At 54.3% G+C, this 18,076-nt stretch overlaps 1 protein-coding gene across 14 annotated transcripts in view; it reads right to left on the reverse strand.

Annotated features, from left to right (window-relative positions):
• Positions 1 to 18,076, reverse strand: part of Kif1a (kinesin family member 1A) — an 84,445-nt gene that overhangs the window by 3,335 nt on the left and 63,034 nt on the right. For 7 of the 14 annotated variants that reach the window (XM_006245563.5, XM_039084755.2, XM_039084754.2 and 4 more), the window contains 12 exons: positions 17,456 to 17,561; positions 15,094 to 15,120; positions 6,966 to 7,080; positions 5,913 to 6,046; positions 4,784 to 4,845; positions 4,278 to 4,423; positions 3,679 to 3,879; positions 3,085 to 3,162; positions 2,546 to 2,670; positions 1,781 to 1,933; positions 1,017 to 1,209; positions 144 to 262 (listed from right to left, as the gene is read on the reverse strand). In XM_006245563.5, the coding sequence (XP_006245625.1) occupies positions 144 to 262; positions 1,017 to 1,209; positions 1,781 to 1,933; positions 2,546 to 2,670; positions 3,085 to 3,162; positions 3,679 to 3,879; positions 4,278 to 4,423; positions 4,784 to 4,845; positions 5,913 to 6,046; positions 6,966 to 7,080; positions 15,094 to 15,120; positions 17,456 to 17,561 (1,459 nt within the window). Of the gene's footprint in view, positions 1 to 143; positions 263 to 1,016; positions 1,210 to 1,780; positions 1,934 to 2,545; positions 2,671 to 3,084; positions 3,163 to 3,678; positions 3,880 to 4,277; positions 4,424 to 4,783; positions 4,846 to 5,912; positions 6,047 to 6,965; positions 7,081 to 8,158; positions 8,183 to 15,093; positions 15,121 to 17,455; positions 17,562 to 18,076 lie in introns of all 14 variants that reach the window. The other 7 variants (NM_001408926.1, XM_017596916.3, XM_039084756.2 and 4 more) reach the window with 2 other exon arrangements.

Genomic DNA, 18,076 nt, shown 5'->3' on the forward strand with positions numbered 1-18,076 from the left:
AACAAACGCAAGCAGGTACACATGCCGAAGAATGTCCCGGCCCCAAGAACATGGAGCCCTATGTGCTCCAGTGCCCTGGAGGAGTAGGCATCTATCTGCTAGGTCTCCCGGTGGTTGTGTCCACCTCCCCGCCCAGTCCATACCGAATGGTCCCAGCCAGGAGTGGGTTGAAGGCATATAGCCAGTCGTGCATGTCCTTGTCACTATTGGCCTGCAGCAGGATGCCTCGGTGCTCCGTGCACACAGCGAACGTGTTGGGTGTCTGTAGAGGGAAGCTGCTGGTGACAAGGTGTTTTGGCCACATGGCCACTGCCACCACTAAGAAAGAACGCTTTTGGAAAGTTGCAAGAGTGGGTAGGTGGGAGAGAAGTCTAACCTGCCATAGCACGGCACCCCAGGGTGAGGTGGGGTGGGAGGCAAGCGTCTCTGTAAAACACAACCCCCTTCCTGACCACACAAGGATGACTGGAAGCCTCCAAGGTCAGGAGACTTGTTTCCTATGTCCTATGTTTGTGCTGCTCTGTAACCCCTGGAAACGAGTCTGACTTCCGTGGGCTACACTCTTGCCTGTGACCCTGAATGAAGTGCCCTTTTCATCTCTGCCGTCTGTGATGGGTGTGCATAGCAACTAGGGTCATATAGCGCTCTCTCTCTCTACACAGGGAATAAAATCCAGTGGGTACTGTAGGCTCCTTCCACATGGCCTGGAGAATCTTCCCTTCAACCAGCTGCAAGGAGCTGGCTCCCATATGTCTAAGGCACTGTTTGCTTGCAGAGAACTATGAGGCAGTGCCTTGGGCAAGAAAGCTTGTAGGAGCTATAAGGTTCTGCCAACCTCCCAGGGCCTTTGGGAACCCTAGGATGGGTGTTGGCAATGGCACGGATGAACGGCAATTCTTGCCATTACCAAGAGCCGTTCCTAGATGCCCTGCTGAGGCAGGGGCTATAGCCTAACAGAGAACAGGGAGCACCTCCCCTGGAGGACTCAGTACTTCTGAGATGGGCCCTGACCGCACCTTGAGCATGGCCTGCTGGTCCTCGCTGTACTCCACCTGGGCTGTGGAGAGGTTGAGCACAAATCTCTCCACTGTGTCCTTGTCACTGTTGTACATGTAAGCATAGGGACGCCTCACCACCACGAAGCGCTTGGCCCAGCCAGCTGTGTGTGGCTCCAGGAAGTGCAAGTATCCCTTCTTGGAGACGATTGGGCTGTGAGGCAAAGGCACATCTGTTGGCTCAGGAACCCTGGGCAGTCAGTTGGGGTAGGGGAACCAACAAAGGGAGACTCACACTCTACAACTCTGTGTTAGAACCTCAAGAAGGAAGACCAGGAATGGAGGGGTGGCTGACAGAACCACCATCTCACATCTGGGACAAGCCTCCAATTTTCAGTGGGGAGATTTGGGAGGAAAAAAGTTAAAAAGTCTGAGAGTCCAGTGTCCACTGGGTCCCCATCTCTGCCTCACTCACTTGCCCTCTACTCTCCAGTTGTTACCGGTTCTGTGCGAGAGGGTCACAGGAGCCTGCCTGCCTCATACATGGGTGAGGGGGCCCCCAGACACCAAACCCTGTACACAGGCCAGGGCTGGTTGCCTATTGCTAGAATACTTCTGATTCAGGTAAAACCCGGTGGGTACTGTAGCCTCCTTCCACATGGCCTGGAGAATCTTCCCTTCACAGCTGCAAGGAGCTGGCTCCCACATGCCTAAGGCACCGTTTGCTTGCAGAGGACTATTGAATCAGTGCCTCGGGCATGACAACTTGTAGGGACCTTGCATACCTGACTCGGATCTCTTGGATATCAGGGACCAGCAGTCTCTGGGGCTCCTTCTCTGTCTCTGTTGCCCGAACAGGGGAGGGAGTCTTCTTGGAGTCAAGTTCTGGAAGGAGCTCGGGCTCTGGGCTGGCGGGCCGGGAGCAAGGTTGGGGGGTCCTAGAAATAGAAAGTGACTCTGCCTTCTGCCAGGGTTCTTCAAGAGACTGGTGTCCCCTGGTAATGCCCTCCTAACAGCTGCTGGGGGGAAGTCCAGGGACTGTCTGGCTATGTCCATAGGAGGAGTTCCTGGGTCTCACAGAGTCTACCTCGCTCCAGGGCTGCTGGAGTGAATGAGAAGTCTCCACAGTGGCTTGTGGTACAGCGTGCAGCCGGGGCAGGATTTCCGTTGCTGGGGAGACATCACTCCCTCCTCCAGGATGCTCTCCAGCCTCTGTCCTGTGTAAAAGCTCACACACCTTCCCTTCCTCTCCTAAATCACCAGTGGCGGCTCACTGAGTATTTTAGGAGCCCTGCTACCCTTTCTGGCGGGTTATTCACTAATACGTCTTTTATTGTGCTAGCTGAGAAAGAGGGGGCTCGGTGCCCCTGCTTGAGCTAGATGGACAGAGGGACTTCAAGAAGGCCAACACATTCCTCTGCCATGCCCTACCTTTTTGTGCAGGGCCCATAGTCCCCTTAACCCTATTTCTCCATTCCTGAGTCCCAGAAGCTATTGCCAATTGGCTTTAAGGTGCTAGAAGCTTCCCCAGTAGTACGGATCTCGCTCACCTCACATCAGTGGCACCATAGCGTCCTTCAATCAGAGAGGGGCAAGTGGAGGAGGGAGTGAGCGTAGCCGCACCCAGAGGAGACATGGATGGGTCCCGCATCAGGGTGACAGACATCTCTGAGAGCTGGAGGAGACAGAAAGTCTTTCTCAGGTGGGTCTCTGGGCTTCCAGGAGGATGGGGTTTCTCTCACACACACTCCCACCTAGCCATGACTGTTCCTACCAGGGTTCAGAATGCCCTGACCCAGGTGAATTCCCCTTCAGAGGCTATAGGGGGTGAGGCATGAGACGCTGGGGGTAGTGGGGGTAGAGTCCTGCAGGATGGGGGTTCCAGGAAAATATATAGTGTTAAAGGTATGGGAGGAGAGCAGGAGATAGAGCCTGGGTACCACCATGTGGTCTGCACTAGGCTGGGTCAAGCTCTCATTCACACCCCAGCCTCCTCAGATTCCAACCCTAGGGAAACCAGCTATTCACCTCTGAGGGTTATCTCACCAGGCCTTGCCCTTGGCCATTGGCAACCAGAGGTCTCACCTACCTTGCTCTCGCTGGCGCTGATACAGACGTGGCTGTGGGTGTACTCCCTGTTGAACGTGTGCATGAGGAGTCGTAAGCACTGTGGACAGAGAACACATGGTCATCCCCGCACCGGTGGCAGCATGGGGCCTCCATCCACCCTGCCCCAGACATGCTCAGATGGGAGATGATGAAAAAACGGCAGGTTGAGGGGACAGAACCTGTACGCAAACTAGAGAACTCCTACCCTGCGCTCCTAGGAAGGCTATGAATTAGCATCACCTGAAGACACGAGGCCTCCCCTGGTGGCCTGGATAGCAACAAGAGGGGCTAGCTTTGAATAGAGACAGTGAGCCAGCTCCCCAGGAGTTCAGGGAATCAAAGGATGACCTGGGGAGGAGCCTACAAAAGGCCTCAAGCTGAGGCTTCTGAAGGAGAGTAAAGTGGGGTGAGGTGGCAGGCAGGGGACTAACTGGTCCCTACTCCTCCCCACTCCAGATTCTAGCAACTCTGACTGGAGCTGGCCACAGACCAGGCTGGGCCCCTGGGTCACCCCAAAATGACCAGGGCCTGTGAAGACGAAGCTTGGTCACATCAGCCCACCCGCCCAACCTACCTTGACGGCCAGCTCCCTCTGCCTCTCATTGGGAACCTCCAGAGGTGACGGCTGACCCTCGGCTGACAATGGCGAAGAGGCACCTGAAGAGCTACGGGACTCAGAGTCCTCACTGGAAGCTGGCGACAGCACCTCAGGCACAGGCCGCTGTGTGGTCTCCAGCTTCTCCCGTAGGAGCAGGTAGTGCCTGGTCTTTTCCACCTACCGGGACAACCAAGGTGAGTGAGGGTACCAGCCAGGGCTGGCTACCAGGCACAGAAAGCAAGGTCCTCTGGTAAAGTATGAGAAGGTCTGCCGTGCCTGGTTATGGCTGGTGACCTGAGGGACACACTGCTGGCAGGACTCAGAAGTCCCAGGCAACCCGTGTGTTCTCCCTTATAGCCGGCATCCCCATTACACTCACGGGTCCTTTAGCGAGCAGCAGGGGTCTATGCCTCTGTTATCCTGCTCCCCACATACGCCCTGTGGCTAGACAAGCTGTGCCAGCTCCAGGGGGTGGCTTCCCTGGCTGGACCCATTTAGGCTTCATTCTGGGTCACGGTTGGATGGTCGCACTGGTCTAGTCCTGCTGCCCTGGGCCTTTTGGCCCCCACACTCACCTCCTGTAAGAGGCTCAGTTTCTCCAGCTCCCACTGGTGGTCTAGGATCAGGCTGTCACTCCGGGGCCTCCAGCCAGCCAGGTTCTCCTCACCACGGACGTAGGCTACTGATGTGTCCAGCACCCGCCTGCGGCGGCGCTGCATGCCTGTATGGGGATTGACACACTAGCTAGCACTGACAAAAGATGTCAATGCTGGAGGCACAGGTTGGCTCCCCAGGACCTTGGTCCACCCTGGGGCCACAGGACCACATGGACCTTACACATAAGAAGCTAACAGTCCCTCTCCCATGGGACTATGGCATAGGCGGTCGCAGCAGCCAGCAAACTTGACTCCTCTCTGCCCTCCCATCTGAGGACGCCTTGGAGACTGGAGGGAGACTACTTGTACTTTGCAGGTAAGGCTCCTAACTTAGCAGAAGTCAAGGGGAGCAGAGGCTAAGGAAGCCAGGCATCCCAGGGCCCCGACTTCTGCCCCAGCAGAGAGGAATCAGGAAAGTCTCTTACCTGGGCTGCCTGCATCGGCCACATGGCAAAGGCTGAGCTCATACACACCAGTCACACGGTTGCTGAGGGACAGAGGAAGGGGACACACCATTACTAGGCACAGCTATGAGGACACAGACTACGGACAACGGCTCACCGCTGGCTGGCTCAGTCTGGGCACAGATCTCACCACTGGCCTGAGGCAGGAAGCCTGTTTCAGAATGTGACGTGTCATATCCTGAGTTGCAGTCCCTATGCCAGACCTCAGCCTTGTGAACTAAATGGCCCATCTGGAAGCTGGAGGTCCTTGGGGAGTTGGGGCACCCAAAGGCATGAACACATTTGCCAGTTCCTCAGCAGCAGACACTATCAGTCCCCAGCAGTCCTCACATCTCACAGAGAGGCTGTCCTATTCCTGTGACGCCAGTTCCACCAAGGTCACAACACAACCCTCTCATAGAAACAGACCTCACTGGCCACTGCGTCCTTCCTTTTGGTTATGCCCAGTGTGGCCTAGACAATGGCTGCATGTGGTAGATTAGTGACCTGCCCTGAGTTGCAGAGGGCCTCACAGCTCCCGTGGCTCTAGCCCAGTCCCTACCACTGAAGGTACAGGAAATGACAATGGAGGAGGATGGGGTCCAGGCACTGGCAAAGCCACATCTCACTTAAAGCTCTGTCCATAGTCCTCCACTACCCACCCTACCCGCATACACTCATCCTGCTTCTCCTATGTGCTCCAAGCAATCCTAAGGGCAGGGATTCCTGGGGTGGGGTAGGGGACAGGGCACCCATAGGGAGGTTGGTGTCTGTAGGCCTTTCCACTTCCCATGGAGAATAGAGGGTCCCCTCATGCTTGCTTGACATGACGAGTGTTCCCATTCTCTCCACTGACCAGCAGGGGCAACTGAGGCAGGGACCTGGATGGTAGGTTAGCCCTCACTCTATCAGTCTGTGCTATGGAGTTAAGGGTTTCTATACAAAAGAGTGACATTCTGCTGGGGGGGGGGGGACATCCAAGGCTGCATTTGAGTCCACCATAGTTCTCCATATGTTCAGGGTATGAGGAGGTAGTCCTCTCCTACTCCCTTGGCAAATCCCCATCTTTAATGTACAGATCCCCTTCCTCTGCCCCCTCTAGTGAGCTCACCCTTCTGTGGCCCTCAGGCTCCCACTGCCAAACAGGTTGCGAATGGAGCGTGAGGCGGGCAGCTTGGCGTCACGGGAGTAGAAAACCATGCAGAAGTCCTTAGTGATGACAGCTGGCTGGGTGCAGTTCTCCATCTGCAGGACACGACAGAGGTCATGGGCATAGAGTGGTCCAGAGTGCCCGGGCCTTAGCTCAACCTGGCTCAATGGCCATCCATCCCTATCTTCAGTGGGATATGAGATGAGAGCTACTCCCTGGAGGCTGCTATTGCCTGCTTCTGACCCTGAGTAGATTTCCAGGGGAGGGAGCCAGGGTTCTGCTCCTCTCACCCCACTGCTGAAGACAGAGATTAGTAAGGATCTGCAGGGCACTAGACGTACCCCCCACCCCCGGGCTATGGAACCATAAACCGAGGGTACAGCCCGAAGTCTTCTGGCAGAGCAAGGCAGCACTTGGTTATGCTCACACTTGAATATGAATTCCTTTTTGGGGATGCTTGCTAACCTTCAGCTGCGCACAGTAGGCATTTTGCAGCCGATATGCCCTGAGTATGGGGTCAGGGCCCTGCTAGCATTTCCCAGGCTGCTCCTGAGGCAGCCCCCGTTTGTTATCTAGAGTGTGATTTGGCTCTGTGGAGAAGTGGTGCCCTTTAGGCGGCCTGGCTCCCACCTTCTCCAGACCTCTCCTTTGCTACTGTGTCCAGACAGAGGCACATTCCAGTCTATCCCTGTGCCTCAGAGAAGGGCCACAGCCCACATCTGGCCATGGCCTGGTGAGTGCAGTTCTGAGGGTAGGCAGGGCAGTGAATGGCTTCTATTTTTGCCTTTTCCGGGATATTGGTGATGGTGCAGCCATCCTCTAGTCTCAAAGCTGAAATCCATACCCTACAGATATAGGTGCGCGCTAGTCTCAAGCATTGCACTAAAAGCATATGGGTCTATTCAAGGGCTTCAAGCTTTCTCTGAGAAGGGCCTCAGTGGATCTCCATGGACCTCAATGTCGCTTTGCAAGCCCCTCAAGCTATACGAGGTGTGGAGGATGTCGGTATCTTGCCTCAATGTAGGCAGAGAGTGTCATGTAGATTTTCTCCCGGTAAGGGGTGACTCGATTCAGCAGGAGGGAGTTATGCATGGAACTGTCCCAGGCTGCCTCAAACTGGTAGAAGGTCCTAGAAGAAAGCAGACAAGGTAAAAGGCAACGTGTGGGAATGCTCTCAGTGGGAACAGGAACATGCAGACAGAGGGGAGAACTTCAGGGAGACTACTGGAGCCAAGGGTTGGGAAACTTGGGTGGCACCAAGAAGGGCAGACCCCTCCTCACTCAGACCAGAGACCAAGTAGGGGCCACTATGGGGCCATTGCCTGGCAGCTCCAGCTTCCTCTGCTCCAGTGTGGACTGGGAGGAAGGCAGAGGAAGGGAGGGAGGTGCCCTAGTCTCAAAGTCTGAGCAAGGAGGCATCGCCAGGGATCTCCCCGAGTTGGCCAAGCCCTCCTCAGCCCACCCCTTCCATTAAGACTAAAGCTACCAGGGAAAGGCCCTGGGGGAGGATGCTTGGAGTGGAAACAGCCGCAGCATCTCGTGGGCTCTGGAGAGCGGTTCCACGGGGGACAGCAACCTCAGGATCTTTCCTCTGTCCCTATCAACAGCTGGGGTGTCAGCAGGGCCCAGATTTTCCCAGAAGAGTTCAGGGTAGCTACCAGGAGCCCTGGACTTTGCATCTACCATGGGGGACTCCCGTACCACAATCCCAGTAGGCCCCTGCGCTGGAAGATGGCTGTTGTGTGACAGTATGTTTCATTTACTTTAAATACCCAGGGTTCCCCGGGAGGGAATTTGCCCCAGTTCGTAGCATAGCCACTCCCCAGTCCCATTCCCTCCAAGCATCCTCACAGACACACAGTTCACAGGCCAGGTGGCAGCACTCTCCCGCTACCTCATGGCCAGGCCTTTAGAGCACCAGTAGGCTCCCCGAGGTGCCTGGCCATGTGAGAGATTGGCTGGTGCTGCCTTTCTTCCTGTATGACACTGTCCAGGGAATAGGGTGTGGGGTCAATGGGTCAGGGACATGGTACAAAGCAGGCTGGACAGGGCCACTGTCAGACACATATCACTAAGGAGAGGTCTAAGTCAAGTGGAGACAGCGGGGAACCAGAACAGGGTAAAGAGCAGGCAGCACTGGAGGAGAAGGGGAAGGGACGGATAGACGGGATGGAGCAAGCGAGGGCAGGAGGTAATGGTGCCTGTACCTAGTGTCATTTCCGAAGGAAACGCTAAGGGCGCAGCCAGGACACACGCACACACACAGAAGAGAGCGAGACGTCAGAACAGGCCTTCCATGGCCAGCACAGCTGCTGAGGGAAGCCCTGGAGCCCCAGCCCGGCCCGACAGATACCCCATATCCTCACGAGGCTGCTTCCAGCTGTGATTACAAGGGTCAGCTATGTATCTCTGCCCGGTCCCCTTGTAGTACACAGGGCAGTAACTGTCCCCACTTCAACAAGGTGACCTTCGGAACCAAGGAGCTAACATGTGACTGAGGAGCGCATGGGGTTGGCATGGGACATCTTGGAGCCAGTGTCACCTTGCAATGATGTCATAGACCAGCCCTGTCACGTCTTGCTTGGACTTTGTGCTTATGTCTACCATCCTTTGCCTTCGAAGTCTCTGAAGTGACCTCAAGTTCCTGAACGGTGCACGCGTGCGTGTTTGTGTAGACAGACACCCCCCATGCCCTTGGAAAAAGTATGGCCTTCCCAGCTTAGTCTCCCCCACAGGGACTGAGCCCCAGACCTATCCTTGCCTCTCTGCCCTGAGTAGAACACCCAGAGGAATAAGTCTGGCCAGACCAGTGTGGTCTCAGAGCTCATCTTGGGGGGTGCTATTGGAAATTCAGTGGTTTCTACCAGCTGGCCTTAAGGTGGCCTTAGTTCAGGCCCAAGTGAGAGCAAACAAAATTGGCCCTTGAGTGCTTGGAGGCCTCTGCAAAGCCCAGCATGCCGACATATCTTTGAGGGCTTGAACGAGCGAGCAGTGCCTATTTGAGGTGGGCATGACTCCGTCTGCAGCATTTTCTCTGGCAGGACTGAATCTTTCCAAACATTGTACTGTCTTCCAGTGGCTAGGGGGCCAACCAAAGCAGGATCCAGGATCAACACAGCACACTGCAAGTCACTTCCAAATGATGGTTGGTTACTGGCCTTGGAGGTCATCTGCTGTCCCTTGCGGTAGGCTGCATACGTGGGTCATGTGACTAGCCTCTACTCGATACCAGCCATGATTTACATGCTCATGGGACACAGACTGTGATGCCCCAAATGAATGGAAGGTCTGGAGCTTCCTTGTGTCCCTTAAGCCTCTGCTGAGGGAAGTCACCCTGCCCATGAGTGTGTGAGCTGGGGGCTCGGGGGGGGGGGAACAGAGGAACTGCTGCCTTTGTGGGACCCACCAAACATGCATGTTGTTATGTGGGACCCGTGATGAATTACCATCAATCAAAAGAAAGAAAAGCAGAATTCAGAGAAGCTAAGGTGGCCTATGTAGGAGAGCCCAGGTCAAGGACAATAGGGAGGCCCTTGGAGGCCACAGTGGAAGCTCACCCCACATGGCACAGGATCCACTTTGGATCACTGAGCACCAGGTACTCAGGGGAAGCCTGTACCCCCTCCACACAGCCTCTCACTCCTGAAAGTCTGACATTTAGCCAGTTTGGAGATGGGTACCCCAGCACCCCTGGGTCAAAATTTAAACCCCATCGTGAGGCATCCACAGGATGTAAAAGAGTATCTAGAGATGCAGCCTCCAGTAGAACTAAGCAGGGTTGACTGATTTAATGGCTTCAGAAGAGGAGACAGAGCATACCCATGCACCTCCTGCTTCTTGTGACACGAGGCCTTTGTACAGCAAGAGGCGTTCTCCAGATGCAAGTCTCCCAACCCTTAGTGGACCATAGCGGCTGGTCACAAGGCAATCCAAACAGCCAAAACCCTATACCACTCAGGAACGTGTTAATATGTGGATTCTTGAGCATCAATCACCCCAGACTACTGAGTTAGAAACTCTGGTGTCTCCCTGTGAGCAGAGATTTCAGAGGACCCCAAACGGCCTTGGCTATCATTCTTCTGTCCGTCGTCCTTAAATACAGCTTAGGAAGCAGCCCTAGCACAGGGAAAGTCCCTCCAAGCCCCATCACAAACTGCTCTCGCTACTGCTCCTCTGGTGCCACCCGAACCCCCGTCTGCTGGGCACACTACCTTGGTGTCCCCATAACATGGCCTTCCTCGGACCCCCTTCTAAAGGAAAGGGTGTGAAGTGGCTAGTCTACACCACGCAGAGTATGAGGCAGGTATGAGTATGAGGTAACATAGGGTCCTCAGAAGAGTAGCCAGCAAGGCTCCCATAGCCAGAGCCCAAGGATAGAACAGCCTCCAGGCACCAACATCCCGCCTCCAACTGGCTCAGTTGACCTGGAGGGACATCAGGAGATCTAATGGGTAGTTCTCTTCTCTCCCCATGGGACACAGCTGCCTACAAGCAGGACAGCCGGATTCAGACCTGTGGTACAGCAAGCACAGTGCTCAGGTGGAGGACAACCCACGTGGGGAGCACTGCAGATTCACTATGTAAGTGTCGTCCACAGGGAGGACAGTGGGTGCCGTGGAGCACTTCCTCCATCTGCCTCCATCACCGTCACAGCCAGGCTGCAGGGACCTAGACAAGTGACCCCGGGCTGCCACACGTTTGTAAATTAGGAACATGCGTTTTCCCAGTCTGACCAGAAGAGCTGGATCAACAATAGGAGCCCAGCTCCAGGCCTAGCTGCTGATACGTCCAAAGACAGCTACACTTCTTGCCCAGCCTCCAGAGGGCGCTGAACACCAAGCTCCACGGAGCACCAGGTCCTACTGTCTGTGATATTATGAAGGGAAGCGTACACTGTCAGACGAAATAGATCCCCTCTTGTCACCTACGACAAAGGATAAAGCCATGGAGGGAGGCTGCTCCCCACAATTGCCTGCAAGTAACTGTCACAAGACAGTTAAAAAAAAAAGATAAGCTCACACAGGTAATTCTGCGAGTATCTATTCAACTGATGTCTCTTGATATTGATCACTGTGGCTAAAGATGACTGTTTCAAAACACCTGATGTGATATAAAAAAAAAAATCCTTAACACATTTCCTCTTGTTTCATGCTCTCCAAACAGGCCCATGGGTTACTATGACAACGTGTATTCCCATGCACGTTTGTAAATAAATGTTTTCACTCTTTGGCAAAGCTCTCTGCCTGCTGCTGATCTGACGGTTATCAAAGTGTATTTAAACTGCCCTATGTCTCTGACCCTTAAATCTTAAAGGTATCCCAGCCACAGAGGGCGAACAAAGTAGGTATCGCTGTAAGTGGACTTCCTGAGGATCTAAATATAAAACTCAAGGCCTAAGACTGCAGCCAGAAACCCAGGCGTGCTCTGGGAAGTATGTTTCTAGAGGGGGAGACTGAGGTCCTCCAAGGGAGCTATGTCACACACTGACTCTGTCACTTGTCCCCAGAGTAGAATAGGGCAGTTCCTTCCCTCATGGGGCTTGACTGTTGGCAAACTGAGAGCAGGAGAAGTGTTCCAATGACCTTGGGTCTGACCTTGGAGATCCTGTGTTAAAGGTCTGGGTATGACACAATACACAGTAGAGCACAGACCCCACCCATAGCTCCAGATCTGATCGTCCAGGGCACAGAAGTGACCACATTTAGCTGGACCCTCTCCCAGCACAACTGAGCTGCCATCACCCAAACAACACTCTGGGGGGGGGGGGGCTGGACCAGGCACCTTAGCAAGCTGCACTCCAAACCCTCCCTGGAGGTTAATGGTGGCTCGACACCTCTCTAACTGGGTCCTGATCATCCTGGCCTACTCTCTTCTCTCTTCAAGGTCACCCGTGGCTCCTTCGAGGGTTCCACCCTTTGGGGCATTATGAAGTGAGAGCCTGAAGTTTAACCCGGAGACATATTCAACGGATCAAGACAGGGAAAGGGAAGATCCAAGACAAGCAGGTGAGGAGGGCACCCCGGACAGGGAAGTGCTGTTGAGCATGAAGCCAGCCAAGGATGTGGGCTGAGAAGCTGGTGGTTCTGTAGAAGGGGTTACATAGTCGCAGACACCTGCGGCCTAGTTCACAGACCATGGGGATGCACAGGAACCCAGGACAGCAGAGTGTAAATTTACCCAAGATCCATGTGGTAGGTGCTGGAACCATAGCCAGCAGAGGTGGCCAGAGCTGGGGATGCCTTCTGTCCCTGGAAGAAGGCCACATCTACAGGCCCAGTCCTGAAAGTCACTATCCTTGGAGAAGGAGGACTCTGGCCAGACCTACCTTCAGTTGTTTAATCTGACCAAGAGAGTAGCCAAGCCCTTTACCCCTGGCTCTTCTCTTGTATTCTTAGGACCCCTTTCTAGTCCCAGCCTGGTTGAACTCCTCCACCCCGGTGCTCTATCTCCACTGGGCCCACCCCTCAACAAGAAGGTGCAGGAGTTGGGTCCTCACCCAAAGCTCTTTGCTACCCACTCCCCTGGGCCTCAAGGCAAGGACAGAGCCTGCTCAGTCAGCAATGGCAGTGGGAATGCAGTGAATGAGTATCCACTAGGGTTTGGGTCTCTGGACCCACAATTCTTAATGTCAAGCCAGATGCAGCTAACAGGATTAAGGGATTCCCGAAAGAGCAAAGGCTATCAGCTCACAATATATCAGAGGAGAAAGACGGGAGAAATATCTTTCCATGAGACCCTTCACCTGGCCCTCTCCAGGAAGCTAGAACACCCTCAAAGCACTGGGAAAAGGAGTTCTGAAACCTGGCGGGCAAGAGATCCAAGATCCAGCAGCTCTTCTACTGCCTAAGGACGTTCCAGAAGGACTTGTTGCCCCTTAAACCCATTCAGGTGAACCCCATAAGTAAGGGAGGCAAAATGTGAGGCCACTGGAAAGAGCACAGGATGGGTGGAATGTCAGATCGAATGTCTTATAAAATGTGGGTAAGTAACAAACACCTCGCTAACATTCCACAACTCTCATGGAGGCTCCATGTGTGACCCTCGGTGTCTTGGTGTGGTTCCTCGGCTGTTTAGGATAAAAACCACGAATCTGCTCAGGAGCTATGCATTTTTACACAAATGACACTGTCCGTGACAATAACTCAGTGTTGGGGCTGATTCGTCACAGCCTGCAGCTACCACTACTCCCTATCCTCAGGGGCCAACTAATTTCCAGAAGGTGTTGGCAGTTGTCCATCTTTAGATAGCAAATGGCTCAGTCAGGCTGCCTCTGGCTCAGCTGTGTGGTCCCAGAATCACATAGGATAAGGTTCCTCCCCTTCGTGACCACGATGGTAGCATTGGCCACCACAGTAGACCTCTGTCCTGTAAAACAGTCTAAGGACTGACTCACTCCTTTGCTTACTTCCTTCTTTCCTTTCCAAGAGGCCAAGCCCCAGGCCTGTTACTATCAAATTTATTTTTAGAACAGGAGGGACAGTTACAGGAAGGTCAAGCCCAGGTACATAAGCAGGAGACCTGTGGGCTGAGGAAGAAACCCCAAAGAGAAGGAAACCAGGTTTTCTCCTTTGCTCTGTGCCAGTATCTTCTGGCTTATCCAGAAGTTTCCTTGGGGGCACTAGATGTTTATAGCTGGGGCTCTCTGGTCCTGTCAAGAAGGCATCTCAAACAGAACAGAAGCCACCAGCAGGTGTGAACCCAGCTCTATATGGGTTTGAGCATAGGTTACTTGCCTCCAGAGCCAGCCCACAGGCCACCTCTTCCAGTGAGCTCACTCAGCTGATCTTGGTAGGGAGAAAGAATCAGAAATGTACAGGCTTGGTAGCGCTATGTCCCCTGCTTGAGTGTGGCTGCCACTTCAGTTGTCTCATGATGAAGTTTCTGCCTCATTTAGCCCCAGGTCCCCCAGGGAGGGTCCATTCAGCTCTTGCCCCATAATAGCATGTAGAAAAGGTCTAGTCATTAACTCAGATGTGCCCCACACCCATGACCCAGAGAATATGCTTTGGAGAGCCACAGCTCCACCCAGAGGGTCTCCTCCTGGGGCCTCCACTCCCAGGTATTTGGACAAGATAACAAATGAATGTTATCTGCACTGACTGTTACAACTGTGGCCAGACAAGGACATAGCCTGATGTCCTGGCTGTGCCCACTCTCTTTAGAGCTCCTTTTAGGTGGTGTAGCTTAAAGATGTAAGCATTCATGACTTTAAGAAAGCTGACCCATGGGACAGATGACCACCATGAAGCTCTGGCCACCATCCTGCAACTGTCCAGAGGTGACGCCTTGGCTGCCCATTCAGAGCAGCCCCTATGTTCTTCCTGGACCCCATATGGACTCAAGACTTGGAGGGTGTCCTTCTCCAGTAGTCACTGAGCCCCATCATAGGTCATTGTGTGCAGGGACTTGATCGAGCCAGGTGAAAGGAAGCTACAGCAATCTCCCCTACCAGGACTCAGCACTGAGAGCAAGTCTGAAGTGGACACAAGCCTTGTTCAAAAGCCTGCTAATTTCATGGAGTTACCTCCTGCCACTTCCAAAAAAGCAAGGCTGAGGCCATGGCAGGGGTAGCGAAGCTAGATTGATGCCCCTTTTCCTGCCTTGGACTGGAAAGGGCTCCTGGGCAGCTGTGGAGCTCATGGGAGCTCAAGTCTCCTGGCAGTGGGTCCTGTCTGCCCCTTCCCCGTGCTCCCAGCGCTGCCTGCTACGGCCCCTTGCAGGGAGTGGCTGGCCCTTGTGAGCTGGTGCAGCCCAGCAGCCGGGTTGTCCAGCCTGCATGCGGGAGATACCGGCACCCACTGGTGCCCAGGTTAGCATAGAAGGCAAGGCTGGGGTGAGAGGAGCGGGAGGCCAGCCAGTGTCTACAGAGGCAGAAAAACTACAAAAGCAGCCGAAATCGGGAGAGAAGGCTAGAGGGGGCAGGACAGACTCAGCCAGGAAGATGGGGCTAGGGGAAGGACATGAAAACAAAACCAGAACGATATTCCAAGGAAATGAAATTAAAAGAGGGAGAAACAGGAAGGAAAGGTGAGCAAGTTATGAGTTGAAAAAAAGCTGGAAATTAAAAGTTCGGGGTGGTGTAGGTGACCGGGGAAGGGGGGAAGGTAGAGGCTGAAATCAAACCGAGGGACAGAAATGGTACCTAGGTATGTCCGAATCAAGAAACTGCCTGCAAAACACAAACAACCACACGTTAGTGAGGGGCTGCGGGTGGGCAGTGGGACAGCAGGGGGGAGCAGCAGCAAGCGGCAGCAGGGGGCCGCCTGTGGCTGGCAGACCCATTCAGGGTCAGGGAGGCTGCGAAGCAGGGACCGTGGAGCAGGAGGAGGCCCAGGTGTGCCAAAGCGCATGGTAGCCTGAGGCCCTGGGCAGAGCTAGGCCAGGCCCAAGCCTCGTCCTCTGTGGAGTGGCTGGTCTCTGGGCAGCCTGGCCCACAAAGGCTCCTAGGATATCAGCCATGTCCAGGAAACAAGAAGCTGGCCCCAGTGGGCCCTGGGAAGGAGGCCATGGGCTAAGGAAGCGTGCCTGAGACTTTTCTGAGGTAAGGAGGGCTGGGGTTGCACCAGCAGGAACAGCAAGGGCGGGAGCCAAGCGAGGGGCCACATCTGTGCTCCCTTGTTTTATCTCCCATCCTCCCAGCACCCAGGGCTTCTGGCCTAGATGTGGGGTTGGATAGGGAACCAGGACAGAAGCTAGTCAGTTCAGTGCCGGGGCTGAACCCAAGTTCTGTCAACTTAGGTACAATCAGTCTTGACCTCCCAATCATCTCCGCCTAGCCAGGGTCAAGGACACCTCAACATCTGGGCTGGTGGGGAGACGACAGGAAGACCCCAGCAGCGAGGTCTTCAGTCCAAGCAGACAACTAGGTAGGAAAGCCCAGAGGCTCCCACCTACCCATGGATGATCCCACCACTCATCCTTTCCCTCCAGAGTGGATGGTCAGAGGTCAAGGGTTAAGTCACACCCAGACCCCAAAGCATCTCTTTAGCACTCTGTGGCAGACAGGCTGTCTAAGCCCCCACCCTTGCCTCTGTGGTCCTCAACTCCCAGGTCCAGGCACAGTGATCCACACTCATGGGTAGCACCCATATTAAGAGTAGTAGGCCTCTCTGTCTCAGCAGGGTGTATTTGCAGAGTAAGAGGCGATGAAAGAGCTCTAGATCCCGGTTCGGTTCGTGTCATAGTCTGGCTCCCTCCTAGTTCTTTTTTTTTTTTTTTTTTTTTTTTTGGTTCTTTTTTTCCGGAGCTGGGAACCGAACCCAGGGCCTTGCGCTTCCTAGGCAAGCGCTCTACCACTGAGCTAAATCCCCAACCCCTCCCTCCTAGTTCTTGCTGGGAACTCCAACCTCTCCCTCAGAGTGCCATGTTCTTAAGAAAACACCTCCAGAAACGCAGACTGAGGACCAGAGCCACGTGTGTGCTCGGGTCTCTGTCCTGTCCTGTCTACTGTCCTGACTGCTGACAGCCCTGCTCTGCCCTTGGCTGGCTCCCGCTATGTCTATGGGAGAGAAAGACTTCTTCTGGTTCCTCCCCAGCTGTTTTCGAAGAAGTGGAGCTCTGGTCCCAGGAGCTGGAAGAACACAGACCATGCCCAGGATGCTGGGACCATACAAGGCCTCATCACAGGGGCGATCCTCCCTCGACCCTCCAAGGGTGCCACACCCTCAAAAAATGTTTCTCCACAAATAACTCCTGGGTCAGCTTTTGGCTCCTTGGCACTGCACCAGACTGAGTTACTGGGGAAGAGCCAGGCTGGGGCTCAGGCCCTGCTAAACATCACCACAAATTCTTGGAGGACTATGTCCCGGGCGGTTTTGTCCAGTTGGGCATCCTGCCTGGCAGGATGACTCGTGCAGTGCCTGACCCTTGGCAGCCTTTGTGAGACCTATCACACCCATGCACCCTGGCAAACCTCACAGTCCTGCCAAGAACATCTTAGGCTCCATTACCCGTCTCCTGTTCAGATAAGGATGGGAGCTGGGACAATCTGGAGCTTGGGAAATGACGAGAAGCATGTGACAATTGGTGACCCACGGTCACTCCTCTACCCAAGCGGTTCGACTGCAAACTCTTCAGGTTCTGGATGACCTTTACCACCACCCATTCCTGGGACCCCTGCCAGAGACTTCCGACCTGTCCATACCAGTGTGGCCCTCAGAACCATGGCCTTAGTCTCCCATCCCATACCACCAACCATCTACTCCCACAAACGCTCAGGGACAGGACTTAACTCACGCTCTAAGCCCGTGCTGGCCCCGTTAGGTGATGGGATGGCATGGGTGTGTCATCCAGGAATGGGGGACATGCAATCAAGTGAGCAGAGAGACTTGGAGCCCATGGGCCATCACTCGCTACACTGTTCCCTTAAATGTCACAAAGAGGGCTGGTAGGCTCGGAGCTGGCCGTGGCACAAGCAGCTGGGTGAGTGGAGGCCATGGTAGTAGGTTGGTGGTTGACCTGTGTGGGACTTGTTGTGGTTCTCCCACCTTTCTTGTGGTACTCACCGGTCATCCTGGGCTGGATGGACGTATCCTGATGACAGGATGTTGAGGGACAAGATGTTGGGGTCAATCAGAGCTTCGTCAGTTTCTGGAGTATTTCGGATGCGACCTATGGGAAGGGCAGTGGCTGGGTGTCAGTGCCTAGGAAGCCTAGTAGTTGGGGTATGCTGAGGCCCCTGGGACAGAAGCCAAGATGGCAAGAGAATTCCCTAATGACTACAGGTCATGAAGTAAAAGGCACCAACCAAAGTGGGCAGGGAGGCTGAGGGGGCCAGTCCTGGTGGCCCCTGTAACATGGCCATTGCCTTCCCCTTCTGTCTCCTCCCAGCCTGGCTTTTATATTTACACTTTCTGGTGGAACTCAGCTGTCTAGTTTAGCAAGCTCAGGCAATCTATGGCACCCAGAGACCTAAGAAAGATGAGGGGGATGGCCCTACCCCATTTTGTGCTTTCCTCCCTGCAATCTAGCTACTTCCCTGTGGCTCTGCAGCAAAGGATTCTGGGAGAAGGCAGTCTAAGGTCCTTCAGCCAGCCCTTTCTTGATGCCAGTGTCTGGGATTCTCATCGCAGGAAGAAGTTTAGGGCAAGGAGAGCATCCCCAGAACAGATGCTCACCCTGAGGTA

The sequence above is a fragment of the Rattus norvegicus genome, chromosome 9, assembly GCF_036323735.1.
Source record: "Rattus norvegicus strain BN/NHsdMcwi chromosome 9, GRCr8, whole genome shotgun sequence".
NCBI classification, from domain to species: Eukaryota; Metazoa; Chordata; class Mammalia; order Rodentia; family Muridae; genus Rattus; species Rattus norvegicus.